This window comes from Nasonia vitripennis (genome assembly GCF_009193385.2).
Source record: "Nasonia vitripennis strain AsymCx chromosome 5 unlocalized genomic scaffold, Nvit_psr_1.1 chr5_random0003, whole genome shotgun sequence".
In the NCBI taxonomy this organism is placed as follows: Eukaryota; Metazoa; Arthropoda; class Insecta; order Hymenoptera; family Pteromalidae; genus Nasonia; species Nasonia vitripennis.
The window spans coordinates 363,836-385,948 of NW_022279653.1; the positions used below are offsets into that span (position 1 = coordinate 363,836).

Genomic DNA, 22,113 nt, shown 5'->3' on the forward strand with positions numbered 1-22,113 from the left:
CATATAGCTTTTTCAATGCACAAAATAAAAACATGCGTTAAGGGTACCGCAATTTAATTACAAATCACTTTTAAGGACTTAGCATTTATTTTGTCCACTCCACCATTTTTTATTTTCAATGTATTGATTATTTTTTAACTTCATTCGTATTTGTAGATTTTAGAAAAATTGACTTTGCATTAATATCCAGTAGCCTAATTTCAGCATTATTAGGTTGCACGATATCATTACTCAATTTTTGATCGATCTTACAAAAAAACTTGTTCATGTTTCTAGCTATCTTAACTTTCTGTATAACTTTAATGTCATTTATCTTTATATAACTTATGGTTTCATTAGATCTTTTTTGCCAAGTTTATTGTTTATGATTTCCCATAGTTTTTGGGGTTATTTGTATTTTGTTCGACTACTTTTTTTATCATATCTAAATTTGGCGTCTTTAATTACTTTCTCTAAGATTTTGGAATAGGTTCTGTATTTAGTTCTAAGTTGCTCATTATTAATATTCAACTTCTATAAGAATTCTTATAGAAAAGTTATACAAGAATTCTTAGGTTTCGCACGATTTCATTATCGCATCAGTGATCCAATTTTTTTCCATTAGGTTATTAGTTTCAAGTACTGCGTTTTTTTCATTAGTTATAATTACGTGAACCCATGTATGCGACTCCTTGACGTGATGAGTAGCCGTTATCGATCAATTTAAGATTTAATTCGCACGCAAGGTCTCTGACAAAAGTCGCATCTTGAAATGTAGACACCATGTTGGTATTTAAATCTATTATTACTGTGATATATCCGTACCAAGTGAATGTGAAAATTCTCAACAAGATCCGAGTTTGTGGTAAAGCAGATACTTGGAAGCCTTCAGATAACAACTACCAAAATCAGTGACAAGTAACCCTGTTAGATTTTGTACATCAAGTACACGGAAATTCCCGGTTTGCCTCTTCCGTGTAATGTATAATGAAATTTTGCTCTGTACATATGGCGTACATACAGGACCATGCCGCCTCCACGATCATTCTGATCCTACCTAGTGGCCGAATACCCATCGATTTGAACGCCGACGTAATCTTTGCTTCCAAAACGTAATTCAGCAATGCCAAAAAGTTGGTAGTAGGGATAAGTCCTGGTCTGAAGTTAGTGAAACATTTATATATGTTTACTAAGAGACGCCCTATTCAGAAAACCTGCCCTCAACTCTCGTTCTTTCGTCTCACTGTACCCTGGTCTAGTCAATTTTGATTGGTTTTTTGATTTGGATTTGTTTTATTGGCTGCACATAGTACTGCTCTATCACTTTTGATCTGCGTTACGCCCACGGCAGCTGCGGTATTACTATTGTTATAAGACTCATACAGTACGTGCACTTCTTCTGCTGTATTAAATTCGCGCCTTATTTCACCGTCTCTTCTTTTGAAAAGGAACCGACCACCTCTTTGCCACCCTACTTAAAACCTATACCACGAGATATTTGTTTAAGGTTGTTAAAGTTCAAAAAAAATGTTAAGGTTTAAGATTGGTAAAGTTCAAGAAACGATACTTGTATATGTTAAGTGTCGAACGTAGCCTTTTTACTTTTTGCTCCAATGATGTCTTTTATAAATCGCAGCTAGAAAGGGATACCACCAACGGTGACCAACGGTGCACCAAGCCCGCAACCATAGAGTCGTAATCGTTTGTCTTTTGGGTCGAAGAAAACAATAATTTTCCACGGCGTCTCTCCACTAGCTACTTCGTCCGTGCCAGTGCGATTCCCTCCTTGACCCTTCTGTTCGGTACACGACGGTAGCTGATTCCATTGGTTGAATATTGTTTGAACAGTCACTAATAGCGTCACTACTATTGCTACCTGCTCTATTATCGTTCCGAGCTACAAGCCTGTTAGTAGATGTATGCCTATTATTTTTATTATTATTTTTATTTAGATCTTTTAGCGAAATAAAAACCGGCGAGTGCTCAGCTTTAATACTGTCACCCCCGTCAACACTGCCATCCTCTGAAAAACGATCAGTTAGAGCTGTAATTTTTTCCGACAAACTATCGATTTGTTATTTAAGCGGTCTTCTGCAACTGCAGTAGACGATTATTGTGCACTTACTCTAACTCAGAGGATAGTTTATCTATTTTTTCCTCAAGCAAGGATACCTTTTTAGTCAGTTCGTTAGTTACGTCTATTGCTGGTGTAGGAGCTAATACATCTCTTACTGCATCAAGCTTAGTTAACATACCGGTCTGAAGATCGTCCACCGTATTTGATAAATTACTAAACTGATTTGTAAAAAGGTCAAACATCAAAGACGGACGTGTGAACTAATGGATAGAGTTATTATCAATCAGAAAGTTATCACGCATTTTTCCTCATTTATTTTAGGTTTCAAAGAGGTGACAGAAGCTGACAGCTGATCGTTTGTCTGCTCACTTAGCTCCAAATTTTCTTTTAAGGACTCCATTACACTACTGTTTTCGGACTTTGAATCATCGCTAGTAGTAATATTCTTAGCTATAGTCTGGTTTCCATCTGCAGTCTTGCTTTTATCTAGGTTCGGTTTAGCTTCGCAGTCCTAGCAGATGAATTTTTCGTACCCAACAAATACTCATTAATGGCACATTTCATGGTACAGAGGTTTGCACGCCTTGCATTTGTGCATAAGTGACCTAGAACAAGGCATTTTTTACATTTAAAACATTACGACAGTGCTATTTATAAGTATTATTATAATCAAAATATGTAATGAAAACAAGCGAATAAACAAAATAAAAAGCATAAAAATGCAATGGTGAATAATAGTAAAATAAATTAATGAATAATTATTAAGTTCAGTAACTAAAAATATGGAAATTTAATCAAATAAAAATGCACTATATATGTGTCCTCTAAATAGAATAGACATCACATGTATTTTTTCAGATATCGCAAATATGGAGCTATCCAAGCTGGATGCATCGAAATAGATACAACAAAGGCAAGGGTAAAAATGTTCAAAAATAAAGATTTGAAAGAAGAAAATTACGAATTGATTTATAACAAAAGTTAAAATTTTAAGTTCCAAAACATTAGAAAGGTATAATATTGAAAACCTGAATTTGAAACTCCCTTTATTTTAAATTTCTGAATTTTAAATTTCCCTTTACCATTTCTGATTTTCATTTTTTTTAATGTTTACCCTCACTCAAGTTATTATGCCTTAAAGTACAATCAGGGGATTAATTGGTTATAACTAATATTTAATACACCTGCATTATGTCGTCACTTCCTACAAAGACTCGCACGTTTTAAATTCCTCTGGAGAAGTAATACTTTTCTTTTTTTGCCGCGAAAAGTAGCACAGGTCAAGCTTTTGCGCAAAGACTAGCACTTTTCACAACTTTGCCGCAAAGACTAGCTCGTTTCGCGTCTTCGCCGCGAAGACTAGCACTTTTCATGAAATCACTAGCAGTTTCGGGGCTTTATGCTTAAAAAATTGATGATATTTATGAACGCCAAAGTGGTGCATAGTAACATTCACATGCAAAGAGTCAGCTAGTACAAAAATTATTAAATTATCATAAGTTTTTCTCATACTACAAAGACCATTAGTTTGAGCCATAAAACGTTCTACTTTTCGTGGCAAAAAGTGAAAAGTACTAGTCTTCGCGGCAAACTACGAAACGTACTAGTCTTCGACTCGGATTCTGAAATCTACTACTCTTTGTAGGGACCGGCGATATAGACATAAGCTGTACTTTACTTCTGTGAAAGTGCGAAATTAGTTAATTAGATCAATTAGTGTCTTTTTGATACTATAGTTTTTTGATATTTTATTCTACACTCGACCAAAATGTCCACATTTTGTGGCTGAAATGCGAGGTGAAAGTAGCCTATTTTGTACAAAAGAAGTACACAAGACAAAACAATGTAGTAAAGTATGTTAGAATCGAATGATCGAAGAAATAACAGGATTAAAAAAAGATGTGTTTAAGATGAAATAAATCACTTTCACTGGACAACAAATATTGCTACCGATGCAATGCATGATATGTTAGAGAGCATTTGTCACTACGATATCTGGCTTAACTTCTGTAACCGATAAAGAAGATCTGCTCACACACTAGAAGACTAGAACTCGATTTGTCAACGAAAAAGACTTCATCAAACTTGACATGAAACTTCCATGCCCCGTACTCAAAACATACTTTTACGCAACTACAAGGGTATCTGCGATGCGAAGTTAGGGAACTACTTGAGCATATGTGTCGGATCACCCGTGGTTCACTGTGAGTTTTCATGATCTCGTAAAGAAAAGAAAAAAGCTCTACGGGAGATTTTACGGAAATTACCTTCCATGGAATCTAAACTTTCATAAAATAGTAAGTAATAGCGTTCACAGACAGGTAGAGGAGGCTAGGTTAATATGTTATTATTTTTACCTGTCCTCTTTGAATAATCTCAATGAAATTTGTAAGCAGCTTGAGAAAGTTGGGTTAACAAACTCTAAAGAATATACCCTATCACACTTCTCCATTGACGATCTCAAAAAAATTTAAGCTTTATTTTTAATAACGCTCTCCTCCCGCCTGTGGAGGATTTCCTCTGAACGCTCGACAGTCTTGACTTTCCTAAACATTTCAACTTCGGAAAGATAACGGAATCGGATGAATACATTGCGGTAAAACACTTTAACCCTTAAGCAGAGGCTTATTGATAATATCAGACTTGGCATAAACAGAAAGCTGGTCATACATCTTCTTCTTTTAGATTTCAGTTAGATGTTTGACATCGTACATTACGTCAAGCTCCTTGGAATTGGCTTTATTTCTCCAGGAAGGAGTCAAGCTGTGATTAGTAATGGTAAATCTTCACTTACAGACATCTCAACATCAGAGTACCACGGGGATCCGTCCTTGGTCCTCTACAATTCACGCTGTACATCAATGACATTAATCTTTGGACTGAAACGGACGTACTTCTGACTGGGCTTCTGCCGCAATTACTATATATTATTAACAATATTCAACTTAAGTGTTTTTTTTATGAATCCATTTACCTGTCTACGCTCAGGTCAGCGGTAACATAAAGTAATACATTCTAATTTCGATGAAATGATAATACACTAGTGTCAGTAAATTAACTTTATAGCACTGACAAGCATTAATCCGCTGTCACGCCTATTCCTGGCATTAGCAGTCCTTTCTGTCTCCGTGCGGTTAGCGATATAAACAGTGCAATAAAGGACTACTTATCCATTTAGTATCTCGTAAATTATTTATTGTTTTACAATAAGGGGTCATTTGACGTGTACTAAAAATATAATTTTTTTTTTCATTTTTGTACTACTTTTGTCAAGCTTGATTGCATTGTACTGCTATTTTACTAACATTGCTACGGTTATATGGACAAACAAGTGCTTAGCAGGTCAAATATCATATAAACAAACTTATACAGAAAAAAATGTTTACTAATACATACCATATACATGCCATCCAGTGAGCTATTAAAGCAAATGTTGCCATTAACAAAAGAAGTACTGCAGCACCATATTCGCTATATCTGTCGATTTTTCGTGCGACTCTAACCAAACGCAAAAGTCTTGCAGTCTTTAACAAACCAATGAGAGTAGTCGTCTGAAAAAAACAAAATTATTCACAAAATTTATTTAGTCAATTTGTTTTTCAATAAATTTTAGCAAAAGCCGATCCCGTTCCCATATTTTTTGTGATAAAAATTGATTATGATTACAACTTATTATTATTTATGTATTTATTTTTGATGGGTGAGGGTAAACTTTTTGAAAAATAAAAATTAGAAAGGGTAAAGATTAGAAATTCATATTTATAAACTGAGATTTTTAAATAAAAAAATTTATAAACAAAAATGTTGAATTTAAATATTGCGAAAGGTGATATTTGTAGTTAAAATATTGCAAAAGCGATATTTTTAGGAATTTCCGAATTTGGCTTTTCAAAATCATACCTTTCCAACATTCTGGGACTTAAAATTTTACCTTTCGTTATAATTCAATTCGTAATTTTTGCCTTTCAAATATTCATTTTTCAAAATTTTTACCCTCACCCATTTTAAATGATCAAAAAAATATGAATATATAAATTTCTATCAAAGTACGTGAGTTCCAGCTAATTATTACAGCTAGTTTCTCACAGCTACATACATACAAACAATATTGGTCTCATTAGATGAGTTTAACGTTGCACATATAATTAGTACGCTATGTAATGTAATGACTGTTTTTTTTTCTATTTGGATTAAAAGAAATTTTAATTTTTTTGTTGATGTATAATATTCCATCTTAACTATAAAATTTCATTTAAGATTTCAAGGCAACATCTCATGAAATTAATTTTTTTCCTGCGTTCTCGCTCTTCTAATGTTATACTGTTCTCGTTCTCAAGTTATTACCGATTAATAACTATTTTTACAAATTTTAAACTCATTAATTCTGACTCAGAAAAGTCAAAGTATAATTTTAAAATCCGCTCTGGGTTCAATAAAAAAAATTACGTGTGGTTAAAATAAATAAAAACAAACAATCAATTTTTCAACCAATTTTTTTCGTTGCGAATGCGGCCTAGAATTTCGAAATATGGATAAATAAAAAAATATATGTTTGTGTGGATGTATGTATATATATATATATATATATATATACTTACTTCTCGCGTTCGTCGCGAGAAATTAGGTTAGACCGGCAGACGACGCCGTCCAACCGCTGTACCGACGGAAGACCGAGGAGAGGGAGGTCAAGATGGAACTCGAGCGCGTGAAATAATAGAATCGGCAGACTTTCGCTACCAGCGTACCAGAAAGGAGCTCATCCCCAGAACCGCGAGAAACATGCTAGTGGGACGGATCCCACCCGTGATCATGAGGGATCTGCAAGGGGAGCGCCGGAAGGGACCTGGAGGGACGCCTCCATCGTTCGAGGGGAAATGCTTCCCGATACCCGGGATTGCATCGCCACGGTGAGAGGTGCGAGTCGAGACCGACTTCTCGCACCAGCGTAAGTCTCGCGTGTGAATCGTCGCTGACCGTTGCTCGTGGCCACCGAGCTTCAGTCCGATTTGCTCCGGTTATCGTGCCCGTATTATACGTCGTCGCTTCGGGCGACGCGTCTTTGTATTCATGGTTATAGTTGAGTTTAATATAGTTTATCATTCTGTTGTTTACATTTCCGTGTTCTTATTCATTCTGATCCCAGCTACCTAGTTCGAGGCCCACGGGAAACCCTGTAGCCGGTGCAAGTCCAAACGCGAAAACGAGGTGAGCTTCACTCACCTCGCGTTTGTCAACGAAATTTTCTAAATTGACAGCGGAGAAAGAGTGAGGGTTGATTGAGGGGGACGCATTAGAAAACCCCGTTACAATAATCATAAGTAACGGTGTATGTATAAAAGTTTCCACACAGCCATCATTGCGCTAAAGCAATAATCACTCTCTGTCCGCAAAGGTCTGCATAAGTACTGTTTTGTATATAAATGTGTCTGCACAAGACCAATTTTATGAAATTATGTGTGTACGTGTGTGCGCGTGCGTTTGTGGGTGTGCTCTGCACAAGTGGCCCTCTGACACCGGATCCCCATGGTACTATCGTTATACAATACTTTCGTGGGGCCCGTTAACTAACCTTTCTTGGCTTCTTCTTTAAAGTTTGACATTTCCATACATCCCCCACCCATCAAGATTAGGGGTTCAGGATAAAACTTGTCTTCTTCATTTTGCATCGTCCTGCCATCTTCTTTATTTGCATCATCCAGCCATCTGCTTCCTGCAACATCGTCCGGTCGTCTACTTCGAGTAGCATCGACCGGTCATTCTCTGGACAGACTCAACCTCGTCACCTACGTTTCTCTGCACTTAGAGGTACTTAACCCTAGCTCCTACGTAACACTCGAGTTCTTCTCGTTCCATTTCGTATCGCGAACAGTCACAGGAGACATTCTCCGCATCTTCGTTTGCTTCCAAACATACTGGGAAATTTAGATTGTCCTCAATCTTAAAGCGGTGTACGTAGGCTCAAAAGCATCCATGCCCGATAAAAAACTGTATAAGGTAGTAATTTACTTCCCTGTGTTGTCTTTTGGTCGAGCCGGTAATACATGGTATGAGGTGGTACACCCATCACCCCTTTGCACTGGAGTCCCATCGTCTTTGCCACTTAGCTAGGGTTTCTTCTTTCGCGGATTTCCGAACTACCTTTTGAGTATTGTCATTACGCCGGCTTTCTTCATAAATATGCTTTCGTTGTGTTGCTAGGAGGTCAATAGGCGGCATACCTGAGATAACGCAAACTACATCTTCTGATACTGTTCTCCTGAAAACTGTTGACAGCTTTCGTGCGTAGGACTTCACCAACATAGCGTTCGCTCATATCGGGGCACCTTATAAAATGATCGATGAAGTTACACTGGCTAGGAGTAACCTTTGACCCTGCGTTGGTCCACCCACATTTGGTATTAGTCACAATAGTGCAGCTCCGACTTTTGCTACCGTATTGCTCACCCTCTCGGAATTCTGCTTAAACGTCAGTCTGGTGCCCATTGTGATTTCCAGGTACTTAATGGTCAACTGAGAGTCTATTTCGTGTCTGTCCACTGTCAGCGTTATTGTCTCTATTTTATTCTTACTAGATATAAGGATAGCCTCCATTTTATGGCTAGCAAGCTCAAGTCCAGTCTGCCTTAGCCAATCGTGGATTGTACCTACTGCCGCGGTAGCTATTTCCGTCACCTCTTCCGTTTGCTTTACTACTACCACTACTGCAATATCATCTGCGAATCCTACAACCGTTGCCCCTTCGGGTAGCTCTAACCTAAGTACTTTATCGTAAATGATGTTCTACAATAATGTGTCAAGTACTGACCCTTGAGGGACCTCTCCGGTTACTTTATAGGTTTTCGTGCCGTTCTCCGTGTCATACAAAAGGGTTCTGTCTTTCAGGTAGTCAGACATAATCCTTCTTATATATGTTGGTACCAATTTTTTCCGTAGTGCCTCGTGTATCTTGCCCCAGCTGGCTGAGTTGAACGCATTAACATCTAATGTAACAATAGCACAGTACTTCTTGGCTCCGCCTTTCCATCTCTTCTCTGTTATTACAGTTCTAACGGTGTCGACTACAAAGCTTACGGCGTCTAGAGTGGAGCAGTTTTTCCTAAAGCCGTTTTGATATTTTGCTAGTCCACCTGGTTCTTTAATGACCTGGTCCATTCTAACGCCGATTATGCGCTCTAAATCATTGCTTGTGGTGTCCAGCATGCAGAGTGGTCTGTATGTGGCAGCTTCTCCAGCTAACTTATCTTCTTTTAGTAGTAGTACGAGGCGTTGCTTCTTTCAGTTCTTAAGATCTTTTTCTTGAGTATCCCATTAGCATCCTTCATTTCTTTGTTTCGGGCTTTTACTATTTCTTGACCTCGACCAGTCTTGTAGTAGTGTAATAGTATTTCTTCCTGGCCTGGCTGTTTCCGTCTTCTTGTTCAATGACACTCGCTTCAGGCAGCGTCAATTTCTTTATTCCACTAGCATACTGGGGGTCGTCTATTAATTGGAGCTCTTTTTGGCATCGTTGCGCAAGCTTGGGTAATATTTTCTATTACCTGCTCGATCTTATCTTGCGCAGATCTAAACAGCTGTATTTGTTCTAGAGCCTGCAGAATGTCTCCTTATCACAGTCCTTTGTTTTCCAACCTACTTTTTCCGTCGTTGCACTCCTGTTAGATCTCCGTTTTGATATTCCTATCTCTATTATTATCGCTTAGTGGTCACTATTTGTGTAATGATCGCTCATCGTCTACGATCTAACTAAGCCAAACAGGCTGACAAACGTGAAATCTATGATGGACCCTGTGTCTCCTCTTTGAAATGTGTCAAAACATCCTTGGTGAACTAAGACCAAGTCAAGAAGGGCAAATGCTTACAATAGCGCTCGTCCTTTTTCCTTCGTCCTTTGGCTGCCCCACTATACTGCCCAGGCGTTAAAATCACCTGCTATTATTAGACAGTATGAGCGTCGTATTCAAGAGTTTCAGGAGAATTCGTAGCATAATTAGTCGAAACTTGTTACTCAGGGGTTTTTGGGGTCGCTGAACACGAATATCGCGAAGGCAACAGCCTTAGAGGTACCTGGTGCCCATGGTGGACAGTATGAGCGTCATATTCAAGAGTTTCAGGAGAATTCGTAGCATAATTAGTCGAAACTCGTTACTCAGGGGTTTTTGAGGTCGCTGAACACGAATATCGCGAAGGCAGGTACCTGGTGCCCAGGGTGGACAATATGAACGTCGTCTTTAAGAGTTTCAGGGGAATTTGTAACATAAAAAGTTGTAACTCGTTACTCGGGGATTTTTGAGGTCGCTGAACACGAATATTACGACAGCATCGGTTTCCGAGGTACCTGGTGCCCAAGGTGGACTGAATGAACGTCGTCTCCAAGAGTTTCTGGCTATAAGTAAAATTTGACCTGCTCAATTAAAAAATTCGCATGTGCCTGGATGTGAAAATATGAACGAAAACAGTTTAAAAATGAGAATCATCTAGGTTACATATTTCTAGGTAACATAGGAAGTGGCAGTGTCATATTTTAGTTGTCTAGTAGCCCTTTTACAATTCAAAGAGCATTGTATAATGATGGACTTAAACTTACTGACTCGGATACTGAACTTTTCTTTAAATTCACCTCTCAAACCTCACCGGGGCGACTTTGGGCACAGAGACACAGTATATCTTCAAACTCTTTATTCTTTTAATTGAACTTCTCACTGACATTTCAAAAAAAACTAAATAATATTCACACACTTTATTACTACTTCAAATAGGGTTAGGAATAATACTACACACTCTTGGTAATGATTAATTTTTACTAAAATTTCTTGCTAGTTATATTACATATATTTTATCTGTTATCAAGGTTTCCACATTTTATTTTAAACACCTTAAACATTTCTACCAGGGTTATGAGTTATGACTGTTTTGAGGGTTATGAATTTAAAGCGCGGTTCTGATCTCGTTGCCTAGGCAACCAACCAGCAACCAATCAGAATCACGTATTAAATGCTTCACAGCAAAGGCCATCATTTTTTAAAGAGATTAATTTTTAATTTGATGATGATATAATTCATTCAAATAATTATTTATATAAGTAACAAACTATGGTAAAAAAATATATGAAATCAAATAGTTAAATGGCAAATACGTATTTGTAATAAATTTATCAAATTATTCTTTAATACGATTTATAATTCCATTGTTTTCCTAACGTCATTATTTATTTACTGGCGGTATTCTACACTACTATGAACATATTTGATAAACCTGTCGGTTGATAGTTCCTAATGTGAATTGTTTGATTTGATAAAAATTAATAACATTGTCAAATGAACTTATAACGTCTTTCAAATTTAGTGAAACGCAACATTATTAATAATAAAGCAGATATTAAATGAAAAATTATCATTGAAAAATTATTCTTTTTATCTCACCGTCAAATTATTAAGCGACGGGTTTATCAAGTATGTTCATAGTAGTGTAGAATACCGCCAGTAAATTACCTTAAATCCTTTGTGATAAGCAAGGCAGGAGAGTGATAAGCAAGTACTTGGCGATAACCACCGAGGCCCATTGGCTCTCCCCTCGCCACTGAACAGGGTGCTTTTTATTGGCTGCCACTAAGCGGGACTTCTATCCCACTCGCTCACGCTGCTTACTGGTTAGCACGCACTGTTCTCGCTTGTCAATCAGCGGCACATGCGCTACGCAACTATGCCCCCCCCCCCGAAACTCAAATGCGAAAATCAACAAAAGAAAGAGTCTCAAAATCTGTCACTTCTTGGATAAGCGCGCAGATTTAAACGTGTTAAGAACGTGTTAAGAACGTAACTGAATAAATTAATATTCTCCGAAATTAAACCTTTATTTAGGCACAGATGTCTTTAATATCTGACCTGTAAAAATGGTAACAAGCCTCGATGAGAGAAAGCGTAAAACAGAACTAACCTGCAGTGTTATTCGTGATACCGTACTAATTCGTAAGAAAAGATAATTCTAAAAACTTCGTGCGATTACTAATAAAGAAGCTACGAGGAGCCATAAATTGTGTTTACTTACTTTGCATGTCGTGCAGAACTTAAAGCCATTGTGTTGATAGTCACAGGCGCAGGTAACCCTCGAAAGATAGAAGTCGTGGCGGGATATTTAAAATACAGCGTTCATTCAGTTATAAGTTATAAGTGTGAAAATACGGAATTAGTACTTTGGAGGATTCTAACGAACTCCAAGGATTTAAAGAGACCAAAATGTCGCGAAAAAATAATACGAAGTCAAACAGCGTTAGTGTGCTAAAGCTTGCTTTGTAAGGACGTGCCTGGGTTTTTAAAGACAGGACGTGTGGAAAATCGGGAGGAAAGTTTGCCAGTTTGCATAAAAGAAGGGGCGGGTGGATCCAGCATGCTGTATTCCTTTTGGTCAATTATTGTTACCGAATTTGACATAGAGAATTGGTTCTTAGTAACCTTCCCCTTGGCGCGTTCTTGGAATGTGTATATTAATTTGTATATTTATACAAACAAATATGCACATATGCTCTGTTGTTCAGAGTTATTTAGGATAGGTGTCATTCTTCGCATTGTCTTCATATTTTGACTTTAACTATCAGCGTCCTCGGATGTGTCTTATTATGCGAAGTTTGAATACTTTGCGCTACAGAGGGCTCTGAGTCAGCTGTCAGTGTCTCGCTTCTTGCAAGTAGTTTGGCAAGTAGTAATGCAGTTCTCCTCTGAGTTACCATCGCGTTTTCTTGTTTATAATTAAACCTTGCAGCTGCTGGTGGCGCATCGGATGCTACCGTTTGGTTGCCCTTAGAGTCTCGAGGTACCTGTAGCCGGCAGAGGCTGGATATGATAATTAGTACAAAATGTATCAAAAAGTGTATCTAGTTTTGGAACAAAACGTATCTTCGTTCTAGTAAGATTATACTGCTATTATTAAATAAATTATTTTTTTTAATCTTTAAATTACCTTTTTAATTTTTCGTTGAAGCTGGAACAATATTGTGTTAACAATGTAATAAAATAATTACAAAAACTCGCTCTTTCTTTGTTTTAAAGATTTTGATTAGATCTTTCTGAACACTGTAGTCTATTGATAAGAAAATTGCTTCTTATAATATACAGTATTCATACAATATTTTATCTAATGATACTATAAATTTAGTTAGAGAAAGCTAGGTGGCAAAGAATTGGCAGCGGTTTTCATGTTGTAACCAGGCTTGCGGACAGGTAACTTGAGTTACTTTTACAGAATTTCTAAGTATGAACTACATACTTTGTAAATTTTTTCCGGTGAGTGAATAAATAAATAAATAAATAAATGGCTAATTGTGAGAAAATATGAAATAACGTGCACAAATGTTACTACAGAAGGACGCTTTTCTGGTTTGTCAATATGAGTTTAACATTTTACATTCCTCGTTCATACGAGGGTGAGTGTTTCGCAGATTTTAGAAAAAATGCTGGATTTTAGATAGAATAAAATAAGATCGTTTTTATGTTTGCTGTTCGTATATTGAGATGGCGACTCCAATAGGTAGATGGCGTGCGAGCATGAATCAGTGGTAAGAAGGGCAGCCCCAGATATAAGTCGCTCCGATGCATCACGGAATCACTTGTTTTTTGGCTCTTACTCCAAGCATTAGGATAAATGGTTGATCTCATCCTCTTATCTAATCTTCCTAGTACTTCATATGCAATTAGTATAGCGCTCTTGAAGGGTACTATGGGAGCTTGCCTCTCTTAAGGTAGTTTATAAAAGTCAGATGACTTGTAAATTAATTGAGTTCAATATAAGTATACTTTCTTTGATATAAATATCATATTATTATTTGCTCCGATATCCCCTCTTCTAACCGTCATAACATTTAACTTGGACTGTCGATCCCTGTCAGCTTGAGTTCTACGACATACGGATATGGGAGTGAAGTTATCGTTTCTTACCAAACCATCTGTCGCTGCGTGATTCACCTAAGTGTGTGGAGTCTGTGGAGTAAATCTCCCTCCCTAGCTCCTGATATGTACGAGCAGCGTCCCTCTGGTTGAGTTACCACTACAGAGGGTAGTGGAGGTTAGTGATTGCGCAACCGTAGTACAAGGTAATTGCCGGTCCATCAAAGATTCTTAGATGTGCTTACTTCCCCCTTTATCAACACCGGGTCATGGATCTATTACGCAATTCCCAGCTAACCTATTGTAGACCGTTTCAATATAAGGATTGAACGATAAGCAATTAAAAAGTATTAAAATTTTATGTTAAAAAAATCGAATGATAATGAATCTTGATTCAACTGTTAACACCGTATTATGGTCCAGCGATTTTCAGGCAATATAATAAAGAGCATTGTAACAAATTGTCAAATTGCTAGAAAATAAAACTGTTGAAATACCATAATATTTTATACTATAATGTAACACGGCAAAATTTCGCGGTGCAACAACGACTTTCGACGCGGTCGTAGTAGAGCGTCTCAAGGCTGCCTGTATGCTCTGAGATTTTGAATTTCGCTGCTATCTACTTCGACATTGTATCCGCGGGGATCTCTGCGCGCATGCGTGACCGCGCGACTCGGCAATGGCGCGCGAACCGATAGTGTTGCGAGCGAGTGAGCCGTCGGGCCGCGACGCGTTGACCAATCAGCGCGCGCGCGGTACCGCGGCTAGGGAGAGCAGAGTGGCGGCCGCGAGCTGGCACTCGCCCGCCCCGGATCCTTAAAGGATTTAAGGTCAGTGAATCGTTTTCCGTTTTCTTCGGTCAAATCCGTCTCGTGGGTGAACGGCAGTTCTACGCTCAGTTTCGCGAACGAATTGGTTATCTCGCGTGTGCGTTAGTTACCTCCGGATCGCTGTCTTTATCTCTTTATCTCTTTGTCTTGTGTTCCGTTTGAATAAAATGTTGCCCTATTGTACGGGTTATCTTCTCACGTTATAATTAAAGTCTAGAATTATTTTGTAAAAGAGTAGGATAATACTTGGCGCCAACACCTGGACTCACGAGGTGTAAGGTGGTCGGGCAATTTTAGGATAGGTCGTTCAGCGTTTGCGGAACTCGCGTGTGACATAAGTGTGTGAGTGAACGAGGGACAAAACGTTTAAACGAGTGTGTTATCTGGTTGCTTTTTAAGCCCTGAGACGCGCCCAAGTCACGCGGGATATTTTTCGTGTACGGATATCTGTTTGTTGAGGTTGCATTTGTTCACGGGTTGTCTCAATACGTTGTGCAAATTGTGAGAATTTTATCCTTACCGTTCTCGGGGCTGCAGCTAGCCAAGCCCAAATCTCGTGCAAAACCGCGCACCGGAAAACTAAGAGTCGTGAGACTCTGACGCTCATGATGAGTGTCTGGCGCCACCGGGTTACTTTCCAAGGCCCGGGCGAGGAATTGCACTATAACTGGGGTAGCACTAAAAGCCCAGTTACAATAAATAAAGATCCATAGCTATTATGAAAAACGATTAAATTAAACTTAAAATCGATTTAGCGAACTCGTTGCCAGAAAGGCGTCTAGCTTTTTCATCAGAACCGATTCTAACTTCTAAAGCAAGTATTGTTTTCATTATAATGTGTAAATTCTTATGATATGCACTTATATTGTAGAAAATTCGCCAGGAAATTCAGGAGTCCCATTGTCTTTGCTACTTAGCTAGGGTTTCTTCTTTCGCGGATTTCCGAACTACCTTTTGAGTATTGTCATTACGCCGGCTTTCTTCATAAATATGCTTTCGTTGTGTTGCTAGGAGGTCAATAGGCGGCATACCTGAGATAACGCAAACTACATCTTCTGATACTGCTCGGTAGGCAGATGCGATCCGCAATACACTTCTCCTATAAATTGTTGACAGCTTTCGTGCATAGGACTTCACCAACATAGCGTTTGCCCATATTTGGGCACCATATAACATGAATGATGTAGTTACACTGGCTAGGTGTAACTTTCGACCCTGTGTTGGTTTACTCACATTTGGCATTAGTCACGATTGTGCAGCACCGACTTTTGCTGCCTTATTGCTCACCTTCTTGAGGTGCTGCTTAAACGTTAGTCTGGCGTCCATGGAGATTCCCAGATACTTAATAGTCGGCTGAGAGTCTATTTCGAGTGAGTCCACTGTCAGCGTTATTGTCTCTGTTTTCTCCCTACTAGATATAAGGATAGCCTCCGTTTTATCGCTAGCAAGCATCGTCCAGTCTGCTTTAGCCAATCGTGGATTATACCTACTGCCTCGTTAGCGATTTCCGTCACTACTACCACTACAGCAAGGCCATCTGCAAACCCTACAACCGTTGCCCCTTCAAGTAGCTCAAGCTTAAGTACTCTATTGTACATGATGATCCACAATAATGGGCCAAGCACTAACCCTTGTGGGATTCCTTCCAATTACTTGATAGGTTTTTGTGCCGCTCTCTGTCTCATACAAAAAGGTTTTGTCTTTCAGGTAGTCAGACATAATCCTTTTTATATATGCGGGTACCTATTTTTTCCGTAGTTTCTCGTGTATCTTGCCCCAGCTGGCTAAGTTAAACGCATTTTTAACATCCAGTGTAACAATAGCACAGTACTTCTTAGCTCCTTCTTTCCATCTTTTTATCGCAGTTCTAGCGGGGTAGACTACTAAGCTTACGGCGTCAAAAATGGAGCGTTTTTTCCTGAAGCCGTATTGATATTCTGCTAGTCCACCTGGTTTTTTAATGAAGTGGTACATTCTTACGCCGACTATGCGCTCTAAAATCTTGCCTGGGGTTTCCAGCATGCAGAGTGATATCTATCAGGCAGCTCCTCCAGGTGGCTTATCTCCTTTTGGTTGTAGTACTAGACGTTGCTTATTTCAGTTCTTGGGAAACGTCCCTTTTTCGAGACATGAATTGTACAGGTCCACAAAGACATCGAGGCGTGCCTGTATAATTTTTTTAATGCAATATTGGGTATGCTATCCAGGCCTGGAGCCTTGTTGTTCCCTATTCCTTTGCATTCAGCCAGTTATTCCTCTGTGGTGATTTTTGGAATAATTTCGTCATTTGCCTCCGCTTTAGGGGATAGCTGTTACTTCCAGTTGGAGGGGAAACAGCGTGGTCACAATACGGTCCAGCAATTCCGGGCTCTTAGAAGGAGGAATACAACCTTCCTTTATCTTCTTCTTTACTACTTGGTGCAGTTGCTTCCAGGGAACCAGCTCAACCTCGTCATGTAGCTCTTTGAGGTACCGTCGTTTATTTTCTCAAATTTTTTTCTTGAGTATCCGTTTAGCATCTTTTATTTTGTTGTTTAGGGCATATACTATTTCTTTACCTTGACCAATCTTATAGTTTTTCTTCTGAGCCCGCTGTTTCCGTCTTCTGGTACGATAACACTTGCTCCGAGCAGCGTTAATTTCATCATCCCACCAGTATACTGGTGGTCGTCTATTATTGGGAGCCCTCCTCAACATCGTTGCGTCGCAGACTCAAGTAATATTTCCTATTACCTGCTTGACCTTATCTTTCGCAGATCCAAACAGCTGTATTTCTTTTAAAGCCAGCAGAAATGTCTTCTGATTATAATCCTTCGTTTTCCAACTGACTCTTTCTGTCGTTGTCCTCCTGTTGGATCTCTGTTCTAATATTCCTATCTCTATTATTATCGCTTGGTGGTCATTATTTGTGTTATGACCGCTGACAGTCCACGATCTCACTAAGCTACTCAGGCAGCTGCTAACAAACGTGAGATCTATAAAGGACCCTGGTCTCCCTTTTAAAATGTGTAAAAACATTTTTGGTTAAGTAATGAATTGTCGTGCGGGAAGCCCCTTAGGCGTGGATTCCCGCTTGTACTTGTTTTCGAAATTCGCAGAGGAGAGAGGTGTGGGAGAGAAATAAGAGAATTCGGTTGAGCGAAAACGAGTGTGTTTTTTAATACGCGCAGAATGAGAGGGGAAAGCCGTCCGGCATAAAACCCTTCTTGAAAATGTTACAAGCTGCGGAATAGAAGAAGTGTGGACTGTGTGTGAGTGTGTCGTGAACTTGTACGATTCTCTGAGAGAATCTTCGCTTCGTGTCAGCGGCGCAGTTCCGCTGACTCAAGTCGGTAGCGCAATTCTACCGACTTGCACGTTTCGTCGCGCGCGCAACCACATTCGCGGAACTGGTCGCTAGCCAAACGCGGCGTGCAAGCAGTCATAGAGAGAAAAAGAGAGAAAATGAGAGAAACCAAGAGAGGACGAGAGATCCAGTGAGAGAGAGAGAGAGAGAGAAAGAGAGAGAAAACCATCACCACAACACTCGGCGGACGTACGGATGAGCGAGATCGCAAAGTGAAAAGTCGTTCGATTTGTCGCTAGCTAAAGACAGTACGAACTGTCAACTGCTTGGCGTCTTATCGAGAACTGGCTCGGCGCTCGTCCGACCGCGCGCGACTCGAGGCCGGCGGCGCTGTCGGCGAGCGCAGCAAGTCGCGACGTCGCTTGCTCAACTCGAGCACGGGAGATGGCGCCACGGGTTCTACGTCGACCTCGCGGAGTTCGCTCGACACCGTTTTCACGGCGGAACTCTTCTCCTCGGGTCTCGACGGAACAAGTAAGACGAAGTCAAAAAGGGCGAATGCTTACTATAGCGCTCGTCCTTTTTCCTTCGTCCTTTGGCTGCCCCACTCTACTGCCCAGGCGTTGAAATCGCCTGCTATCAGTACCGGTTTTCTTCCTACAGCATCCTGTACTAGCCAATCCAAAAGTTGTCTTCTTTTTATCGAAGCGTTAAGAGAAGCATAGCAGCTGTAAATGTGTACGCCTGCGACTTTAGCGCGTACGAAACCTTTATTACGTGTTGTCATTTTTTCTGGAAAATGGTGTCTTCACACGCCTATATCGTTGCTTGACCAGTACTGTCCATATCATACGATGGTTCGTCCAGGTCTCTGTATTGTTCACAGACTATTGCTATATCGATTTCTGTCTCACGGACATACTGGCTCAGTAGGTCCTGTGCGATCGCGCAGTGATTTACATTCAGCTGCACTATTTTCATTTTCTTCGTCTGTCAGTGGCTTCTACTGCAGCTCGGTAAACTGGGCATGCATAGCTACCAGTTGCGTAGTCATTTTTCTTACCTGTGCCTTCTTTGCAGAGTACACAGTTGGGTTGGATTTACACTCCTTCGCTTTGTGCAGTTTCTGCCGATATGGCGAAAACCTGGGCATTAACACCTAAGCGGCTTGTTTTTGCGGTTAGCCACCTGGATCCTACAGTTAACCCATCCTATTCTGATCTTCTGTAGCTTAGAGATCTTAGCCGATATCTGAGCTGGTACCAGACCTATAAGTTATTTCTCAGAGGCGCTATTTCAAGTTGAAGCAAATTTTATTTGTAACCATAGCGCGCCTTCAGTCATGTGTTATGGGGGCCATGTCAGCTGCCTTCATAGACGGAAGATCTGAATGGTCTGACAGATTTCAAGAAAACTGTTTTTAACATAGAGACTATGAACAAACTCGAAAAAAAGTCATATGAAAACTTTGAAGTAGACATCCTAAAGGTGCCACTCATGTAAGACGATATATACCTTATCTACAAATTAATTTGTTCACAACATCAGCATAAGAGGCGCTATAAGTGTAAGTGCTGTAGAATAGTCTGACATTACCGCTTCAGTCTTGAGCTCAAATTTGACAAAGAACTAATTAACAAATTTCAGCAATGCGTGAACACTCTTGAAGAAGAGTATGCTGTGGCGTCCCCAGTTATGAAAAATATTCTGGAGCAGCCGCTTACAGAGGAGAGGCTGTAGCGATTCCGCTGGCTTTAGGACTAGATAGCCCGTCTGGAGGATCTTATTGGCACAAAGATGCCACAAGGAGCTGTATGCTTATCTTGCCGACAAGTCAAACACAGTCCCTATCTCTGGGACGATTGTTGGCGCTGCTGTCGCTACCACTGCGGGACATGCAGTCGCGAGCATTGTCTTTCGCTTGGGGAGATGGACTTGCCAAGATCGCGTCACCACCACAACCACTATCTGCTACCCTTGGCTACATCTGCCATGAGATTCCAATACTTCGACGGTCACGCAGAATACGAAGATTAGAAAGGTAAATTTGTTAAGGAAAAAAATTGAATAGTAAAAAAACAATGAAAATAGATATGTGTGTGCATATATTATTGATGTAAAAAAAATTCGTACGCTGATATTTTGAGAAGAATAAAAGCGGACCCCAATCTGACGGTGCTTGGTAACAGCGTAAATAAGATACGTAAAATGGTGGGCAGGATATTTGCTTTTGGAGCACCTAGCTGCTATAGCGTTGGTTTTGGCCATATCGCAAAATAGTGTTTAAAGACGTACGACAAAAAAAAATGCTGTTTTTAGTTCGGAACGAAAGGACATTCAGCAAAAAGTTGCACGAACGAGCAACTCATTGCATTCTCTGCCTGGAAAAGGATAAAGAATCAAAGAGTGACCGTAGCTATACATACCTAGCCTACCGAGCCACATTTAAAAAACTAAAGAACTAACAAAAATGAAGATTGTGCAGTTAAATCTAAACCATTGCGAGATAGCACAGAGCCTACTCAACCAGTATGTCCGCGAGAAAGAGGTAGACCTAGCCATTGTGTGCGAACAATATGATGATCTAGACGAACCATCGTGGAAAATAGACACTACGGGTAAAGCAGCAATCTGGGCATGTGGAAACGTTGCTTTCTGTGAAAAAATAAAGACCTGTGAAGGAGGATTTATACGGGCTAAGGTAGCAAGTGTCACTGTTTACACCTGCTACGCTTTACCTAACGTTCCAAACGAGCAGTTCGAGCAACTGCTAGGACGCGCCCCCTAAGGGTCAGTACTTGGCTTATTGACTTGGAACATCATGTACGACGGGATACTAAAGCCACAATTACCTGAAGGAGCAACAGTCGTGGGATTCGCTGACGACATAGCAGTAGTGGTAGTAGCAAAATATAAAGAAGAGGTGACAGACGTAGCTAAAGAGTCAACCCGTATAATACACGAATGGCTAACAGAGTCAGGTCTGGAACTAGCCAGTCACAAAACGGAAGTTATTCTGATTTCCAGTAGGAAGAAGATGGAAGATATCACACTAGCGGTGGATGAACATGAGATTGTTTCTCAACCAACCATCAAATACTTGGGAATCACTATCGGTGCAAGACTAAATTTTAAATAGCATCTAGAAATAGTCAGTGATAAAGTAAAATGGACAGGTACGATGTAAGTGAAATCGTAAGAAGACGATGGCTGAATGGTAAACGAAATAGGACGCTAGTGGCAAGGGGCGACAGACTTATCGCCTTATACCAAGGATAGAAGACTGTATTGGAAGAGGACATGGGGAAGTTAACTACTTCCTCACGCAGTTTTTGACCGGGCACGGATGTTTCCAGGCGTATCTGCATCGGTTTAAACTAGACGACTGTCCGAACTGCCCATTTTATTCGAGTGCAATAACGGATGTTGAACACTTTTTTTGCGAGTGTGTACGATATCATCAGGAGCGAGAAGAACTTGAGAGTTATCTTCAGATCAGAGTAACTCCTGAGTCGATTATGACGGCCACGCTGACTTCAGAGGATGGATTGTGCGCAGTCAGCAACTATGCAGTAGACATTCTCAAGAAAGTCAGAAAAGACGGAGAAGACAAAAGAAGACGAAGAGGTTGAGTATGTACGTATGTGTGCGTCGCAGATAATAAAAGATGATTATAGTGATGACGACCACATCAACCAGAAGCGGGCAAAAGCTGATTCTATCCCGGCTCTTCACGGAAAGTAGCCCACAGGATAGTCTCAAAAGGCGATTTTCCAACGTTTTATTGATTGGTGGCCCTGAAAAGGGCCGGTTGTTTTATCTTTTTCTACTGAGGTCGGGGCGGGAGAACTCGTTCAGGCGAGCGATAGCGGGGCCTCTTCTGGAGCTCCGGATGGAGAGGATACGGCTTCGAGATCGGCAGCGATGGGCCTCCAAAGTCTCGTGGGACTTTACTGTGTTGTGTGTCAGTGTTTCTTGGTGCTGGTGTGCTCGTCTCTTGGCGGCAGCGAGTCGGAGCAGGTCGAGTAGACCGGGACAGCGAAACGTTGTAGGCCCGTTGAG

The 22,113-nt window shown here is 40.1% G+C and overlaps 1 protein-coding gene across 9 annotated transcripts in view; it reads right to left on the reverse strand.

The window, feature by feature from the left end:
• LOC100117692 (potassium voltage-gated channel subfamily H member 6) overlaps window positions 1-22,113 on the reverse strand; it is a 536,423-nt gene that overhangs the window by 322,154 nt on the left and 192,156 nt on the right. For all 9 annotated transcript variants that reach the window (XM_032602146.1, XM_031932880.1, XM_031932886.2 and 6 more), the window contains one exon: window positions 5,453-5,607. In XM_032602146.1, the coding sequence (XP_032458037.1) occupies window positions 5,453-5,607 (155 nt within the window). The remainder of the gene's footprint in view (window positions 1-5,452; window positions 5,608-22,113) is intronic.